The following is an 18,495-nucleotide window of genomic DNA, read 5'->3' on the forward strand; positions in this document are numbered from 1 at the left end:
GGCAGCTCTTGTCTGATGTTTCATCCCCCAACACACCCAAGTCCTTCTCCTCAGGGCTGCTCTCAATCCCTTCATTCCCCAGCTTCTATTGATACTGGAGATTGCCCCGACCCATGTGCAGGACCTTGCACTTGACCTTGTTGAACTTCATGAGGTTTGTGTGGCCCCGCTCCTGAAGCCTGTCCAGCTTTCTCTGTGTGGCATCGTGTACTTCCAGTGTGTCAGTCACACCACTCAGCTTGGTGTCATCCACAGATTTGCTGAATAGGCACTCAGTCCCACTGTCCATGTCATGGATGATGATATTAAATAGTGTTGGTCCCAGTACAGACCCTTGAGGGACACCCCTTGCTACTGGTTTCCACTTGGACACTGAACCATTGAGTAACTCATTGGACACAGCCATCCAGCTAATTCCTTATCTATCTAAGGGTCCATCTGTTAAACCTGTATCTGTCCGATTTAGAAGAAAGAATGTTGTGGTGGTCCAGGTGAACAGTAGACCAAATGTGAGTGAGCAGTGAAGGCTTGCTGCGTGCCAGGCTGTATCAAAAGGAGTGTGGCCAACAGATTAAGGGAGGGGATTATTCCTCTTTACTCAGCACTGGTTGGGCCACATCTGGAATACCGCATCCAGTTTTAGGCTCCCCAGTGCCAGATAAGCACTGGTAAGGTTGAGTGAGTTCTGCAGATTGCCACCGAGGTGTTTGGGAGCTGTGTGCAGGGAGAAGCTGAGGGAACTGGGCTTGTTCTTTGAAAGGAGAAGGCTTCAGGAGGACCTTCCAACCTGAATGAGTCTGTCATTCTGTAGCTGTTGAGGAGCTCAGTAAAGAGGTACGTAGCCTTTCACTGTTTTGTTTTTCAGAGTCTCATCAAGTCCTCGCTCAGCTGCTGGACACGCTGTTGGTGATCGGCACAAAGCTCACGGAGAATCCGTCTGTCAGGATGAGACTCGTAGAGGTAGCCTGCAAGGTGAGGTGGCCTCCCTGAGGCAGGAAACTTTTATCACTGCCACAGGAAAAATCTGCAGTCAGTGTTTAAATTATTTTAATTTTTCTTAACAAACTGTTACAATACTAACATTTTTTAACTGCTAGGAATCTGAGTATGATGAGTTGTTGTGAAGGGGTGAAAGACCAATAAGAATCCAGTTACCTCTGTTCTTTTCCATTCCACAGCATCTGACAGATTCTTCCCATGGTGTAAGAAATAAGTGTCTTCAGTTAATCGGCTGTCTTGGACCAGTGGAGAAAGGTGTTGCAAAAGAAGTTGAAAGCCAGGCTGCCAAAGATGTCCAGAAGATAATAGGAGATCACTTTAACGATCAGGACCCTCGTGTTAGGACCGCAGCTATAAAAGCCATGGTAAGTGTTGCTGGTACAGTGGAATAAATTGTTTGGGGTTATTTAAGGAAGCTGGTAAAGGGTTGCAAACTAATCCAGAGAGGTTTGGATTAGAGATTATTTAATTAACTTAGTAAAGTCTATTTAGCATATCAAAATACCTGGAAAAATAAGCTAGGACTTGAAATATGAGAGTAATGCGAGATCTCAGAGGGTGTTTTAGTGATCAGTAACAATTTCTGTTCAGCTATAGCTGAAGAAGCTTTTTAATTTATTGACTTTTTTGAGCATATGTAGGCTCTTACTTTTAGTGAGAAACTTGTATTTCTCGATTCAGCATTGGTTACCACAATTACGATAAGCCACTAGTACTCCAGCATGCCACAGAAAGCTGCTTATGACAGGAATCACAGAATTGTTTTGGTGGGAAAAGACCTTTAAGATCATTAAGTCCAACCACTAAGGTCAGAAACCTGTGTGATAAGTCCAGAAAGAATTTTGTTTGTTTGTTTTTAAACAACACTTATATTTTGCCCCATGGTCATGTTCGTTAGCATTCTGTAACTGGTTATGAGGTTAACTGGTTAGAGGTTAACTGGTTTTCATGTGGGCTGGAGCGTGGGGACCCTTCAGAAGTTTTTGTCTTTGCAGAAATGCAAGCAAAGACCATGTGCTTGAGAATTTTGCTTGTGAGTATATAGAAGTTCCTCTGTTACCCGTAAAGTTTATAACAATATCCCATCTAACCTGATGGTGAACAAAGGTATTTGAATTAATGATATTAAACTCCAAAGAAAGAAGCAGGATGCATTTGAGGAGATCAGATTACACTTGAATCTGTCTGGGATTTCCTTCTGCTGGAGGTTGCACTCATCCTTCTTTTTTGTTTTAATCTGGGGGTTTTGGTACAATTTTTTTTTTAAGTCGTTTGAGTGACATTTACAAATGGCATTTACACCAAATCCGTAGCAAGATTTATGACATTGAATTTATAATTACAGCACAAAATCCACTATCTTTCTGTCGTTTGAAGCATGGAAGAATCCTGAATGAATTCAGGGCCACTAACCACTTCTAGAGTTCTCCATCATGATTTTCCTTGCTACTGTGTGTGGGTCTTTGGGGCTTTTTTTTTTTTTTTTCTCTCCTGGAGTTTTGTTGCTGGCATGTTTCATTTTGAAGAAGTGGATACAGAAAAGCAACTGTTTGCTTTCTTGTTCACAGTACTCAACCAGATATTATCCCTTTGTTTATAAAGTCACATTCATGATACTGCTTTATTCCAGATAGAAATAATGTTTAATAGGACAGTTTTTGCTATTCCTCTGGTTTGGTAATTGAAAAGGTTTACAGGGCATGAGAATTCATTGGCAGAGCTACTTCTGGGTTTCATGTTTCAGGAGTGGTAGCAAACTAATTATTTTGAAGATACCTCTGTCTGTGGTAATAGTGGTTGAATATGGCTAGCACTAAACAATCATTTGAAGGTTGAGGAGAATGGACAGACAGTGTATTTATATAAATTGTATTTTCCTAATCAAAGTATGAACGGCTCTGAAGTTTAAAAAAGTTATACTGAAGTGAAGAGTATTATTTGAAATACTTATGTTCAAGATAATGAAATATGTTAATTATAGCAGCAATCAAGAAATGCAAGCAGCTAAGTTTACTCAAAGCAGAAAAAACAGTGGTGAAAACAGTCTGTGTCACTTAAACCTGTAGTTATACTTTATTGTGGGTTTTTTTTTTCTTTTTCTGTAGCTGCAGCTTCATGAAAGAGGATTAAAATTACAGCAGACTATTTACAGTCAGGTAAAACTTTGTATTAATTTGTATTTATTTTGTACTTGTTTGCTATCTTTTTAGATTCTGTGGCAATGTGCTTTGAGAGGAGGCGGGCACTGAACAGAAGTGGAGTGTTTTGCGCTTAGGTTACCTTATAGTCCTTATTGCCCTATGGCAGTGGAAATAAAAATCTATTTTGCATCTCATTGTGCTTAAACACACTAAAACATATGCTTTGATTGGAATATATTGTTTATTGGGGGAGATAATCATGGGAAGGGCAAGGCATTATGTCATTATTACTGTCATCTGGCAGCCTCGAAGGCTTAAACCCCTGTTCATTGGAGAGTACACGAAGCCTGTGTTTGTTATGTCAATAAGGTTGTGCAGCTGAAGCCTTTATCAAGTTGCTTCTAGTACAGATTCACATTTCATGTTTCCTGCATAGTACAGGTAATTCTGGAGTTTTACAGCACGTGGCTGATTGACTTTATTGGGATTGGTCTACCTAATCAGACTTGGAAATACTAGACAGTAGAAGGGAAGACTGAATTTTATAATCTATCCTAACTGATTCATGGCAAGGACACTAATTGCACTGTGGGAAGTGAATGACAGCTCAGGTGGAGATGTTTCAGGTATATTGGGGTGTGAATCTTCTTTCAGGCCTGCAAGCTGTTGGCAGATGATTATGAGCAAGTGCGCAGTGCTGCAGTTCAGCTAATTTGGGTCCTCAGTCAACTTTACCCTGAAAGGTATGTGCTGTATGAAAAGTGACTCAAAGTATTGGCATAGCAGTCATCCTAATCCCCAGAGTTTTGTGCCAGTAAGTCTCAGGAACAGCTGTTAGTGTACAAATTGCTGATACCTGATAATGCACTGATCCAGATGAAGTTTTGGTTCTTGATGTTTGTTGCAAATCCATAGGAATTCAGCATAGTTGTTTCTTGCTTGATGCCATCCAGCATGATGTAAGATCAGCATACTGATTTACGTTTCTCTACGTTAGCATCGTCCCGATTCCTTCTTCTAATGAAGAAATTCGCTTGGTTGATGATGCATTTGGAAAAATTTGTCATATGGTTAGCGATGGTTCCTGGGTTGTTAGAGTACAAGCTGCTAAGTTATTGGTAAGTTGCATTCTTTTCTCTATCTGAAAATAGTTCATTTTATGTTATTTTACTTTTCACATATACTTGAAATGGGAGGATGTTTAAAAACTGTATAGGTAACTTTCCACCAAAATTCTGAGAAGAAAGAAATGAGAGAGGTTGAGGAAACCCAAAAGTTTCTCAGCTGAACTCTGCAGTGATTCTTTCCTTGAGACTAGAGGGTTGGGTATCCAAGAAAAAAAAACAACTACTTGTGGTAATTCCCTCCCCTTACTTCTCCAGCACAGGACATGTAAACCAACAGAACTCAAGAAAGACCGTATTAACCTCAGTGGGCAAAAAAAGATGTTCTGATCGTCTTAAGTAAACTTCTTTAGATTCTGACATGTGGTAGTGTCAAGTGTTGTATAAAGCTATTAGAATGAGTGGATAAGATTGGACGCTGTGTTAGGATACATCAGGACATTATATGGTGTAATTTAGAATAATCCTGTTTCTTCCTTTTGATTTTTTTTCCTTTTTTTTTTCTTTAGGGTTCTATGCAACAAGTTAGCTCCCATTTCTTAGAGCAGACCCTTGACAAGAAGCTCATGTCAGATCTGAGGGTATGTAAATGTTTGGGTTTGTTTTTACTGTGTGTAGTGCACTAAAATTGCACAACAGGTATTTTAATGTTGGTGTGTTTGGTTACCGTGTCCTTGCCTCAGGGCTGCTGAGAGTTAATTGCTGATGACAAGTTTTCTTTTAGATTAAAGTCAATGAAGCAATTGCTAGTTTTAGATTTCATTAGTCGAGCATGTAATAAATAGCTCTAGGCTATGCAGGTTTTGCAGATGAGAGGTAAACGTTTGTGTTCTTCTGACAGTCTTTTGGCTAAAAGCTTTATTTATTGTGTATGGAAAGAATGCATCCTAGTTTTAGGAGCAAGCTTATGGAAACATCCTGCAAGATCCGACTAGTAGAGCTAGACATTTCAAGACATATGAGTAGCTAGAGGCCGGGATTCCTGAGCCCTACAAGCAAAACTTTTCAGTAAAATTCCTTTCTTAAGCAACTCGCTCGATGTATTATGTTCAGTTTTTCTGTCTACGAAAGGATGATGAAGCTAAAGCTGCTAGTTTTTGTGGGCTGCATTGTAAAGTCCATTAAAGAAAGTGCCGCACAGCTTTCTTTGCAGTGGCGGGGGGAAAGGAGATGGATTAGCATGCATGCTGAATGAATATCACATTTTACACATTGCTGAATGCTGTAAAGTATCAACAGTCCTTAAAGTATTTAATTGCAGTTTAACAAGTTGAACTGCAAAGTGACAGCATCTGTTTTTGCAGATCAGTTATTGGGTAGTTAACTAGACAAGCCTTTGCTCTGACCCAGTTCAGCTGTTCTTATAATGGATGTTTAAGATTAAATTAAAATGTATTAATTATTATCTTTTCCCAACATCAAAAGTACAAAGAGTTACTGGCAATTAGAAATATTCATAGAAGAGAAGGTATTATTTGCTTTTCTCACCATTTGCATGTGTCTGTCAATGTCTAAGCCTCTAGCTAGATCTATTTTCAAATCCAGTAAAGCCATTTAATATTTTGTTTGGTCATATTTAAAGTTTACCATGTTTTAACTGAAAAAACTTGTTTGGACAGAGGAAGCGCACAGCACATGAACGAGCCAAAGAACTCTACAGCTCTGGGGAGTTTTCAAGTGGCAGAAAGTGGGGAGATGATGCTCCCAAAGAAGAAATTGATACAGGTGCTGTAAACTTGATTGAATCAGGAGCTTGTGGGGCCTTTGTTCATGGCCTGGAAGATGAGATGTACGGTAAGTGTTAACTTATTGTGGAACGACTTAAAGGAGATGTGTGCTGCCTAATACGCTTCGGTTTTGGGGATTTTTTTGGTCAAAATAGATCACTTGGTTACTGTGTGTGTTTGTGGTTTGTTTTTTTTAACAAATTGTGGACTTCAGGGTGCTGGGTTTTTATTCCATGGTGATCTCTGATATGGCAGTTTTTTCAAAGATGTTACATTGTTGCACAGAATTTTCAATAGAAATGTTTCATTGAGTAGCCAAAACCAAATAGCTTCCTATAAACAGTAAAGTTTTAGTAAAATATCTGATAAGAAGTTGTTGCTTACGTTATGCAGATACCCACTGGGAATATTTTTTTTAATTGACTTAAATTTAACAGTTACATGTGGCTCTAAATTGGCAACATTAGTTGCTGCTGTTTAAAATTGGTGTTTTCTCTGCTGGAATGAAAGTTGAAATTTAGAGAACTTGTTTAAAACAAAGCACTGCAAGGAACTTGTGCCCGTGGAGTCCAGTAATCACTCCTTTTGTAAACATAGCAGCTTCCATCCTAACACAGGTTAGAAATAGTGGAGACAAATCCATATTGTGAGCAGCCCTGAGGAGAAGGACTTGAGTGTGTTGGGGGATGAGAAGCTCAGCATGAGCCGGCAGTGTGCGCTTGCAGCCCAGAAAGCCAACCGTGTCCTGGGCTGCATCACCAGCAGCGTGACCAGCAGGTCGAGGGAGGGGATTCTGCCCCTCTACTCTGCTCTCATGAGACCCCCCCCCGCAGTACTGCGTCCAGCTCTGGAGGTGCCCGGGACAGGAAGGACATGGAGCTGTTGGAGCGAGTGCAGAGGAGGCCACAGAGATGATGCGAGGGCTGGAGCACCTCTGCTCTGGAGACAGGCTGAGAGAGTTGGGCTTGTTCAGCCTGGAGAAGAGAAGGCTGCGGGGAGACCTTAGAGCCCCTTCCAGTCCCTCCAGGGGCTCCAGGAAAGCTGGAGAGATACTGGTGACAAGGGCAGGGAGTGACAGGCCAAGGGGAATGGCCTGAAGCTGCAGGAGGGGAGATGGAGATGAGATGGGAGGCAGAAATCCTTCCCTGTGAGGGTGCTGAGGCCCTGGCACAGGTTACCCCGAGAAGCTGTGGCTGCCCCTGGCTCCCTGGCAGTGTTGAAGGCCAGGTTGGATGGGGCTTTGGGAAGCCTGGGCTAGTGGAGGGTGTCCCTGCCCATGGCTGGGGGTTGGAACTAGATGGGCTTTGAGGTCCCTTCCAACCCAAACCAGTCTGGGATTCTATTTTTCAAAGTATTTCAGAACCCAATGGCTACAACAAACAGAAGTTTTCTTCTGATTTCAAGCCCAGTTTTATCTGTAGCCGGTTTATACCCGTTTGCTCTTAGTCAGTGGTAGGTTTCAGATGAAATAGTTGTTGCTTCTCTGAGGAACTGGCTTTCCTAATGAATTAAGATAGCTTTAATTTTGCAAGAGGCTCAACAGGCTAAGCTCCTTTTAATCTGTGATGATATAAAAGCCTTCCTCTTGGCCAGCTAGAATGCATTATTCTTGAAAATTGGTGACTGGATCTGTACATTTTCAGGTACTTAAATTTCAGATGAGGTCTTGCTTACCTTTTTAGCAGTGTTATTGATGGGTATTTCCACTAAAGAAAAATAATTATGTTCTAAGATTACATTTACTTGTCCCGCAGTGCTATTGTGTTGGTCTCTCATAGTCTTCCTATGATGGACTTGGAGGTGGTAGTCTCTTTCTAGCAGATTAGATCTGATCTGTTCTTTTAAACAGGTTGATTTATGAGTGTCAACCTGGAACACAGGCGTTTTTGAGCTCCTAAGTTTGGCTGTAGCATTGACCATGCCTCAGGGAAGTCTGTGTGCTACCCTTTCCAGCCTGACTTTCCCGTGGGTAAAGTGAAGATTTATATTTCTTAAGGCTATTGGGAACGGCTGGTAGTTGCATAGAACTGTGGAAATACTGAGCTCTGAATGTTATTCCTGAATTTGCTTTTAACGTTACTGGAAGGATGAGGCTAAATTAGAAAGTACAAAACCACCGTGACAAAAATATCGCTGTAGATTGCGTTGTAAAAGTTGGTTTATTGTTCCATGACTCCTGCAAATCATGTTTTCCTAATAGCAAAACTCTCTCTGAAGCTTGAAAATGCAATTTGCTTTTTTTTCTAGCAGTAAAAAATTTTTCACTGGCTCAGTCCATTGACCTGTGAAACACGTTCTCCCGTTTCTTGTGCCGTAGGTCTTGTGGCAGTGTTTTGCTATTGGGGAATGTCGATAAAATGGACAGATGTGGAATATACAGAGATCTTTAAATAATGTAGATCTGTCTCCTGCTACTGCAGTGTTTTTAAATATCGCTGAGCTCTCTTCTTCCTTACAGCGCTGCTTCATTTCTTGAATTCCGTGTTGTAACTTAAATCTTAGGTAGTGTGTCAGGAAAGCAATATTGACGAAATGTTTTCCTCCTCTAATACCTTGGTCTTAATGACCGCAGAGGCTCGTCGCTGTGACAGAAGCTTCGTTACTGAATAAGCTGGGGTCTTGCTGTGTTTGCATTTTTCTACTTAATCAGAATCATCAGGAACCGAATATGTTCTTTAAGAACAATAGGCCTAAAAGCTACACACGAGTTTAAGTAAATGTTTTCAAGATGAGCTAATTTGACTGAAAAATAAAAGTATGTTTAAAACAATAATGTTTGCAAGACATGAGATTAATTGTTATTTTTATGATCCTGGCACATAAATGTTATGGAAGCTAGTGAGGATGGCTGCAGGGAAGAGAATCTGATCTCCACTTAAGCTTGTTGTATTTGGGTATTCTTCAAATTCCTGCTATGTTTTACAGCACAAATACACTCTGGACACCTTTTGATGCTTTTTTGCTTAAGTTCTGAGTAATTTTCATAATTAGGTGGCACCTTTTTCTTTCTTTTGAGGAATCTAAAGTCACAAAGCAGAGGAATTTAATTGTTTTTAATGCCGAAGTGCTGATACTCTGGGGCTTTTCAGCAATTCATAAAGTGCTATGTAGCAAGTTAAAAATGCTGTGAATGCTCCAAGCAATTAAAAATGTCAGGAAGAATAAAACAAGCAGAGTTTAATTATCTAAATTAGTTTGCTTAAGATACCAGAGTTATAGCTACACTTGCAAAGCAAGCTACAAAATAAGTAATATTTATTGCTGGGTAGGAGACCTAATTTTCACCTGCAAGTCCCTCTGCAGATACTTACGACAGCAGCATGTGCTGTATTAGAGGTGAAGCTTTTGATGTGAAGACTTTCCTGTGAGAAGATCCCTGATGGCTTGGTCTCCATCCTCCTCAGTGTTTCCTTAGCGTCTCCTGGCCTTAGCCCAGTCCTTGAATAATATGAGGCCTGGCTGTTGGGTGTTACGTCCTTTTAAACAGAACTAACAATGAATTCCCCTCCCTCTCTTTTAATAGAAGTTCGAATTGCTGCGGTTGAAGCCCTCTGTATGTTAGCTCAGTCCTCGCCTTCTTTTGCGGAAAAATGCCTGGATTTTTTGGTTGACATGTTTAATGATGAAATTGAGGAGGTGAGATTGCAGTCAATACACACAATGAGAAAAATTTCCAACAACATCACGCTGCGGGAAGACCAGCTGGATACCGTGTTAGCTGTCTTGGAGGTAAGAAATTCCTGAGGGAGGAAAAAATTGCATTCCTGCTTTCTTTGAGATGTTATATGATGCTAATCAACCCCTTCCTCTTAGCTGAGACTGTCCACCTTTTTTTGTTGTTGGGTTTTGCGTTTTTTTCCACTTCTTTGAACACCCCCAAAAGCTCTGGTAGCTTGTAATCTCCAGGACAACAGAATGCTTTTTAAATAGATGAGGTTCAGATAAAAACTCTTCCCTTGATCACTGTGCTGTTGCCTCGTGTATTTCCTTCTGTCTTGTTTTGTGTTTCAGCACTGTGCACCGCTTCGTGTTGGATACAACTTCATTTTCTTTCTGTTTCCTTTGTTCAGCTGCTTTGGCTACACCTTTGCTCACCAAGCAGAAACAGGACACGAAATCTTTCTTCTGACTGTTCAGAGTTTGTTGGTGTGCTCTGCAGTATAGATTTGGCCTTTCCCAACCAGTCAGTGCTCCACTAGGATCCAGGGCACAGCATGAGTCAGATGGTGTTCCTGGTTGATGGCTTTGATCCAGGAAGGGGAAGAGATTTCGCCTGTATGAACAGTGCTGTCCCAAACTGCTTCCCCTCAGATCTGATTTATTTGCTGAATTATAGCCCTTGAGATGTGGGGTTTTTGATTCTGCTACATGTAGTAGGCAAGTTTCTGCTTCTTTTGGGTAGTCTCCCAGCCTCAAATCTGCTATTTCTGTCTTTTCACCTGCTGTCTGCTTGACCCAGGGCACCAGTGGCTTCTTTCAGTTGTGCCCCAGGAAGAAGCGAACTAACCAACGTATTTTATTGGTTTAACAAATGCCGTGGAATATGATCTGAATTTGCAAACCCAGCAACAAGTTTTAGGCCCCTCAAATTTTGATGTAGTTGATTTGCGTTTGTTCAAGCTGGGGACTTGTGCATCAAGGTATAAAAGCGTCATAGTTAGACTGGGGTTCTGTGCTGACATATCACATGTGATTTATGATGCATGTATTATGGTTTATATTATAATTATTATCAAGTATTAGGATAGCTAAAGTGTGAGAATGAGTAACACTTTAGTGGCTTTTTCTGATTCTGAAAGGTGCTCGCTTACTTTCTGTAACATCTACCTTCTAGTATCAAAGGTTTTGGAAAAATAGCGTTAACTTTGGCACCTAAATTTGTTCTGAGAGTGTAAATTTGGAACAGTTGGGGACGGGATAACTTCTGTTTTCATCCAACCACTTTGACTTTATCTGAGTAACATTCCCAGCTACTCCTTGCTTTTCTCACCAGGCTTTATATTCTGCTTTTCCTGTTGTTCTTGATTTCCATTTCTGTTGAGTTGTGTTCCTCTTTGTCCCTTCGTAGTCTTCTGCCTCAATTGTCTCCATACTGCCCTTCCAGTGGTCCGTGCAACTCATCTGGAGGATGTTATCTCCATGGTCATTTCACTCCCATTCTTAGAGTACAGTTTCTCTTTTGGTCATAGTCTGCCTTCCACCACCAACATAAGGAACGGCTGAGGAGCCCTGCTGCACTCTCTTCCTTTGATCATTTGTGTGTGTTGGCCATCATTTAAGAGCCATTACAAGAGGACTACTCTTTTGTCTTTTGTGTAAGACAGTGATGAATGAGCTGTTGATACTTAGCAAATTATAATTTAAAAAAACCCACAAACCTGCCATTGAAACACATCCAGTTCTTGTATCCTGTCAAATTTTCACATTCTTTTCAGCAGTGCCACACAGGTGCTGATAGCAAGGAAGTATAATACATTGATATGGAACAACAAGGTGTTTTTTGGTGGAAGGAATGTAATTAATTAAGCTGGAGTTCAGCCACAGCACTTCTAAAAATACTGCTCCGAGATTGCATAAGCTCCTCTGTACAACGTCACCCTGGTCTAAAAAATAAAATGCATGCAATGTGACTGTAGAAGCGGTACATTGGGGATCCCATACAGTCTTAACAAAGTTCCCAACTGAAGTTTTAAGAGTGGGGTGGTTTTTTGTTTTGGGTTTTTTTTTAATTGTCTGTCTATAAACCCGTAGTTAGGTCAAGTTCTTTTATCCTGTAGATGATCACTGTTAATCTCTTCTGTCCAGCCATTGACATGTCCTCAACACTTACCCAAACCCTCTGGAGGCTGGTGACTGGGTTAAAGACTTGTGGAATTGAGCTTCAGGTGTTGAATGATAAAAGGCTTCTCCAAAAGAGGGTAAAACAATCTTTGGTGATTGTTTTGCTGAGTTACCCAGTGCTTGCCTTTTCTGCTACTGCCTGTGCCAAAGGGTGCAGCATTACCCAAACCAAACGGCGATTCTCATTCTGCTTGAGCAGGTCAGCAGCGAAGCAGTTGCCATTCATTCTACTAAATGAAGTACATGGGTGAATGAGACCAGCAGGAGACCCTGCAGCAGCAGCTGCCTGGTCTGTCACTTCATCCGTGCTCAGCTATGATAACTAGAAATGTGCGCTGTTGTTCAGATGCCTCTAGTACTAATTCAGCCAAAGAACAGGAACTGCTACCTTTAAAGTAAAAGTGTACGCAGGCACATCTTCTTCCTTGGTGCTCAAAGGTGTCTGGGTTGGGTTTTTTGGTTTTAGGATTCTTCAAGGGACATTCGGGAAGCGCTTCATGAACTGCTGTGTTGCACCAATGTCTCAACTAAAGAAGGCATCCATCTTGCACTCGTGGAGCTGCTGAAAAACCTGACGAAGTATCCCACAGACAGAGAATCCATATGGAAGTGAGTGTGTGCAGTGTCCTTGTGTGTCTACTTATCTTCCTATTCTTTTTAGTAATAGAGATATTAGGCAAATATTAAGCTAGCTAAGGAGGTAACAGGTATTGCAGATATACAGTCCTGTTACTCTGTAAGTATTTGGAGTAGTGACTATACTAAGCTTTGTATGTTATTCATGACTGATGTAGAAACTGTGTTGTTCTTGCTTGTTGATTTTTTTTTTTTTTTAAATTTTTTTTTGGTTGTTTAATGGAAGCAACAAAGGAAGTGATGCTCCAGCACACATGGTTTGAGATGGAATTCTTGGGTATTATTGGAAACATTTATTTTAGTCTGCTTTGTCTTCCAGTGTATTCTCACATTGGTTTTGGGGTTTGAGGTTTTTAGGTTTTGTTATTTGGTTAGGTTTTTACCTCCTCACTCTTTTATTTCTGAAGAAAAAAATACACTCATTTGTTAGTGTTCAGTATGAAAGCTTTTCTGGGGTTGTATAGCTCCAGGTGTTAAGTATTTCTTGGACAGTTTAAATAAACGATTTTTATTACTGCTTGTTTTTTCAAGCTGTCCTCTCAGTTTTCTTGGATCCTATCAAATATTAATGCAAATACTCCGCTGTGAACAGACAGTGACTTGGATGGTAGGATTTCGATACTGACCAGCGCTTCAAAATGCAGCTAGCACCATAAAGTAATAATGCTTTAAAATGTATTTTGCAGTTTACATGTTTACTAAGAAATGTTCTAATCTGTGTATTTTCAGATGTTTGAAGTTCTTGGGAAGCAGGCATCCCACTTTGGTGCTTCCATTAGTCCCAGAGCTGCTCAGCACACATCCATTCTTTGACACTCCAGAACCAGACATGGATGACCCAGCGTGTATCTTTTTAATGAAGCCAGTTAATCATTTCGACTGTAATAGATTTTATTCATATTTTCCTGATGCTCACATTTGTTAAACCATTTCAAACTGTGGCAGACAATTCTGTAGCTATTTCTGAATCCCTTTGCCACTTAGTTTTATTACTCAGCAAGTGATGGAAATAACCATTATCTGGAACCATTTAGTAAATACCAGTGTGATATAACTGGTCTTTTTTTTATGCTGTGACGAATAATCTGTTTTATCAAGCAGTTTGTCAAGGTTTAGGCTTCGTAGATGAGTCTTTTGATGTGAAGACATTTGTCTAGTTTGCATTAATTTTGAAGATGCTTTAGCCTTTAAATAAGAACAGTGGTTTTCATTCTTGGTTTTCTTTTTAGGTAAAACTTCTACCCTCACTGTTGTGCAGTGTGTAGAACAGTACTGTTGCTTAGTGCAGCAGTGGTTGAATCCCCATAATGCTATAAATTTATCGTCTTTTTGAAATAATAGAAGGATTTCTGATTTTGAATTAATGTTAGCACTACTAGTGCTTTAGAATACAAACTGTTAGTGTTATACCATTATCCTTAACAATAGGAGATGCCTTGGAAAGGCGAAATACCATTTTTCCATTGTTCATTCTCCTCACTTTCCTTCTGTGCGCTTGCAGAATGTAATGTTATTTCTGATGCATGCTGAGAGGTGTTGGACTGGAACAACTCTCTTCCTCTGAGAAGCTACTCCTTATTTCTCTCACCAATCCCAGGCCATCAGCTAGAACTTCTATACAGAGTAAAAAAATACCTTGTGAGAATTGAAAAAGGCTAGAATCAGGTGGAGAGAAAGATTAATCCCTAATCAGATAGCTGAGTATAAATTTGAGTAAATTTGTCCTCTCAGTTGAGGATTGAAGGAACACTGGGTGGGGAGAAAGCTCAATGCACCTTCCTGCTCTGAACCAAAGAATATTATTTTAGAGAATGTTCTGGAGGTAACCTGCCACCAAATTTTACTGAGGTATATTATGTGAAGACAGACCTGGGGGCCAAAAGCTACAAGGTAGACCTGAATGGTATGTTTACAGTGGAAGCTGTTAACTAAAAACATGGTTTTGTCTGATTCAAAGCACTTAGTAAATTCGAGTCAGGTTAGTTGAATAGCTTCAGCTGAAAATTTGAGGCAAAGAGGAGAAATTGGTTTGTCAAGTAGAAGCCTTTATGCTTGGCAGCCCATGGATGTAGAAGATTTTTCAGGAGGTGAGAGACGTGGGTTCAGTCCCTTCTGTGGCCAAACCTACTTCTTTCCCATGCAGGCAAGTGTCTTAAGTTTTTGCATTGGGATCCTTTCACGCTCTCCTGTTGAAGATCTTACGCTTGGGGTCAACCCTCTTTCAGGTGAGTGCCCCAGCCTTTGGGCTAACTGATTAAAGTCTTTGGCTGCCCTCTGTATTTCTCGGGCTCTCAGGCTGAAAATGCTTTTTCTATTCCAGAATCATCTGCCCATGTTTGATTCTTTGGTTTGTTTTAAGCCTGTGTAAGAGGGATGTTTTTCAGGGGCTAGCATCATAGGAGATCAGCAATTTTCAAAGACTTAGAGGTAAATGTTTAATTTTAGATGGTGTTTGGGTACCAAACTGCTAAGCACAGTGTAAGCTTTGAGGAAGAGTGAAACTCCACCTAATGTGCATGTTCTGCATTTATAATCCCTGGCTCCTGTCCTTTGTGTCGCCTCTGAGCAGTCCCACGTTGGCAGGAACATCCTTCCTCCAATATGGCGCATCCTGTAATGTTTGGGCTTCGTAGTTTGTTTTCATCTGCTCAGACAGCTGCCTCTTTGGGTTTTGCTCAACATTCTCCAACTGAAAAGAGCTTCCTAAACAATCTCCAGCAAAGAAAGGGTTGTTGAGTTGTTGTTTTAACTTATCATCCCCAATGAGCTCTTCTTGTTTATTTTTCTTTAACAATCCATTTCAATAGACATTGCTGTGCTGGTTCTGATTTTTAACGCTGCTAAAAGTTGCCCAACGATGCCTGCCCTGTTCTCTGATCATACATTCAGACATTACGCCTATCTTCGGGACAGCCTCTCTCATCTGGTGCCTCCGTTAAGAGTAAGTTGAAACGTTATGGTTTGCACTTCACCGCTCTGTTATAAATATTACTGGTTTCTTCCATGTCTGTTACTGTGTAACACTTCGATTCTAAAAGTTGGGGTCTTTTTCCTCCCAAGCTCGAAGCAAATGAATATTGAAATGCATATTAAGTAAGGAGAGCCAAATATTAAATTGTTACAATATGGGTTTTGTAATATTTTGGGGAGAATAGTAACATAACTGCTCTCAAGTGAGATTGACAATGGGGCGGCCTACATGGCACCAGGCCAGATGGACCCTGATGGGATTCATCTCTCTCAAAGGGGGAAGAGGATCTTTGCCCAGGAACTAGCAGGGCTCATCGACAGAACTTTAAACTGGGCTCGAAGGGGGAAGGGGATAACATTGGGCTTGCCAGCAACGTGTTGTGGGATGATGTGCCCAGGTTGGAGGGACGGGGCGCTGGTGAGGGCCCTCGGCCTACTGCTCAGAGATGTGCTGGATGCACTACAGCACGCTCGAAGCCTAGAGGAGATGAGCCTAGGGGGCTGTGGATGCAACAGGAACCAACGGGGTAACACTGGGAAGATACATCAGAAGAATCCCAGCCACCCCAGCCAATAAGTCAGCCTCATCGGGGGCACAACTGAAATGCCTCTACGCGAACGCACGGAGCATGGGGAACAAACAAGAGGAGCTGGAGACGTGTGTGTGCCTGCAAGGCTATGACATTATTGGCATTACAGAGACGTGGTGGGACAGCTCCTGTGACTGGAGTGTTGGGATGGAAGGGTACAGGCTCTTTAGGAAGGACAGGCAGGGCAGAAGAGGAGGGGTATCGCCCTCTACATCTGTGACCAGCTGGAGTGCATGGAGCTCCACCTGGGGATGGATGAGGAGCCCACCAAGAGCCTATGGGTCAAGATTAAAGGGAGGGCTGGGGCAGGGGACATCATAGTGGAGGGCTGCTACATGCCACCTGACCAGGGGGACTGAGCAGATGAAGCTCTCTATAGGCAGATAGGAGCAGCCTCACGCTCACAAGCCCTGGTCCTCATGGGGGACTTCAACCACCCTGACATCTGCTAGAGGGACAGTGCAGCTGAGCACAATCAATCCAGGAAGTTCCTGGAATGCATCGATGACAACTTTCTCCTCCAAGTGATAGAGGAGCCCATGAGGAGAGGTGCCATGCTGGACCTTATTCTCACCAATAAGGAGGGCCTGGTAGGGGACGTCAAGCTCAAGGGCAGCCTTGGCTGCAGTGACCACGAAATGGTGGAATTCAGGATCCTCAGGGCAGCGAGGAGGGCACGCAGCAAGCTCACTACCCTGGACTTCAGCAGAGCAGACTTTGGCCTCTTCAGGGATCTGCTTGGTAGAATACCATGGGACAAAGCCCTGGAAGGAAGAGGGGCCCAAGGCAGCTGGCTAATATTCAAGGGTCACCTCCTCCAAGCTCAGGAGCGATGCATCCTAGCAAAGAGCAAGTCAAGCGAAAACACCAAGAGGCCTCTGTGGATGAACAAGGAGCTCCTGGGCAAAGCCAAACAAAAAGGAAGCCTACAGAAGGTGGAAGCAAGGGCAGGTAGCCTGGGAAGAATACAGAGAAACTGTCTGAGCAGCCAGGGATCAGGTTAGGAAAGCCAAAGCCCTGATAGAAATTAGTCTGGCCAGGGATGTCCAGGACAACAAGAAAAGCTTCTATAGGTATGTCAGTGATAAGAGGAGGACGAGGGAAAGTGTGGGTCCCCTCTGGAATGAAATGGGTGAACTGGTTATCCAGGATATGGAGAAGGCTGAGGTACTCAATGACTTCTTTGCCTCAGTCTTCACTGGCAAATCCTTGAGCCACACTGCCCAGGTCGCAGAAGGCAGGGACTGGGAGAATGCAGAACCGCCCACTGTAGGAGAAGATTGGGTTCGAGAATATCTAAGGAACCTGGAGGTGCACAAGTCCATGGGACCTGATGAGTTGCATCTGTGGGTCTTGAGGGAACTGGCAGATGAAGTGGCCAGGCCACTCGCCATCATATTTGAGAAGTCCTGGCAGTCTGGCGACGTTCCCGCCAACTGGAAGAGGGGGAGCATAACCCCTATTTTTAAGAAGGGAAAAAAGGAAGACCCAGGGAACTACAGGCCAGTCGGTCTCACCTCTGTGCCTGGCAAGATCACGGAGCAGACCCTCCTGGAGACTATGCTCAGGCACATGGAAAATAAGGAGGTGACTGGTGACAGCCAACACGGCTTCACTAAGGGCAAATCGTGCCTGACAAATTTGGTGGCCTTCTATGATGACGTTACAGCGTTGGTGGATATGGGAAGGGCAACTGACGTCATCTACCTGGACTTGTGCAAGGCATTTGACACTGTCCCGCACGACACCCTTGTCTCTAAATTGGAGAGACATGGATTTGATGGATGGACCATGCGGTGGATAAGGAATTGGCTGGATGGTCACACTCAAAGAGTTGTGGTCAACGGCTCAATATCCAAGTGGAGAACAGTGACGAGTGGCGTTCCTCAGGGGTCAGTACTGGGACCAGCACTGTTCGACATCTTTGTCGGCGACGTGGACAGTAGGATCGAGTGCACCCTCAGCAAGTTTGCTGACAACACCAAGCTGTGTGGTGCGGTCGACACGCTGGAGGGAGGGGATGCCATCCAGAGGGACCTTGACAGGCTGGAGAGGTGGGACCATGCGAACCACAGGAAGTTCAACAAGGCCAAGTGCAAGGTCCTGCACATGGGTCGGTGCAATCCCAAGCACGACTATAGGCTGGGCGAGGAATGGATGGAGAGCAGCCCTGAGGAGAAGGACTTGGGGGTATTGATTGATGAGAAGCTCAACATGAGCCGGCAGCGTGTGCTTGCAGCCCAGAAAGCCAACCGTGTCCTGGGCTGCATCACCAGCAGCGTGACCAGCAGGTTGAGGGAGGGGATCCTGCCCCTCTACTCCACTCTTGTGAGAACCCACCTGGAGTACTGCATCCAGCTCTGGGGGCCCCAGTACAGGGGAGACATGGAGCTGTTGGAGCGAGTCCAGAGGAGGCCACGGAGATGATGGGAGGGCTGGAGCACCTCTGCTCTGGAGACAGGCTGAG

The 18,495-nt window shown here is 42.7% G+C and overlaps 1 protein-coding gene across 2 annotated transcripts in view; it reads left to right on the plus strand.

Annotated features, from left to right (window-relative positions):
- INTS4 (integrator complex subunit 4) overlaps positions 1-18,495 on the plus strand; it is a 39,214-nt gene that overhangs the window by 5,077 nt on the left and 15,642 nt on the right. For both annotated transcript variants that reach the window (XM_075742544.1, XM_075742545.1), the window contains exons 4-14: positions 866-972; positions 1,179-1,364; positions 3,105-3,155; positions 3,795-3,883; positions 4,138-4,258; positions 4,774-4,845; positions 5,884-6,058; positions 9,515-9,720; positions 12,299-12,441; positions 13,198-13,313; positions 15,276-15,409. In XM_075742544.1, the coding sequence (XP_075598659.1) occupies positions 866-972; positions 1,179-1,364; positions 3,105-3,155; positions 3,795-3,883; positions 4,138-4,258; positions 4,774-4,845; positions 5,884-6,058; positions 9,515-9,720; positions 12,299-12,441; positions 13,198-13,313; positions 15,276-15,409 (1,400 nt within the window). The remainder of the gene's footprint in view (positions 1-865; positions 973-1,178; positions 1,365-3,104; positions 3,156-3,794; positions 3,884-4,137; positions 4,259-4,773; positions 4,846-5,883; positions 6,059-9,514; positions 9,721-12,298; positions 12,442-13,197; positions 13,314-15,275; positions 15,410-18,495) is intronic.

Source organism: Balearica regulorum, chromosome 1 (assembly GCF_011004875.1).
Source record: "Balearica regulorum gibbericeps isolate bBalReg1 chromosome 1, bBalReg1.pri, whole genome shotgun sequence".
NCBI lineage: Eukaryota > Metazoa > Chordata > Aves > Gruiformes > Gruidae > Balearica > Balearica regulorum.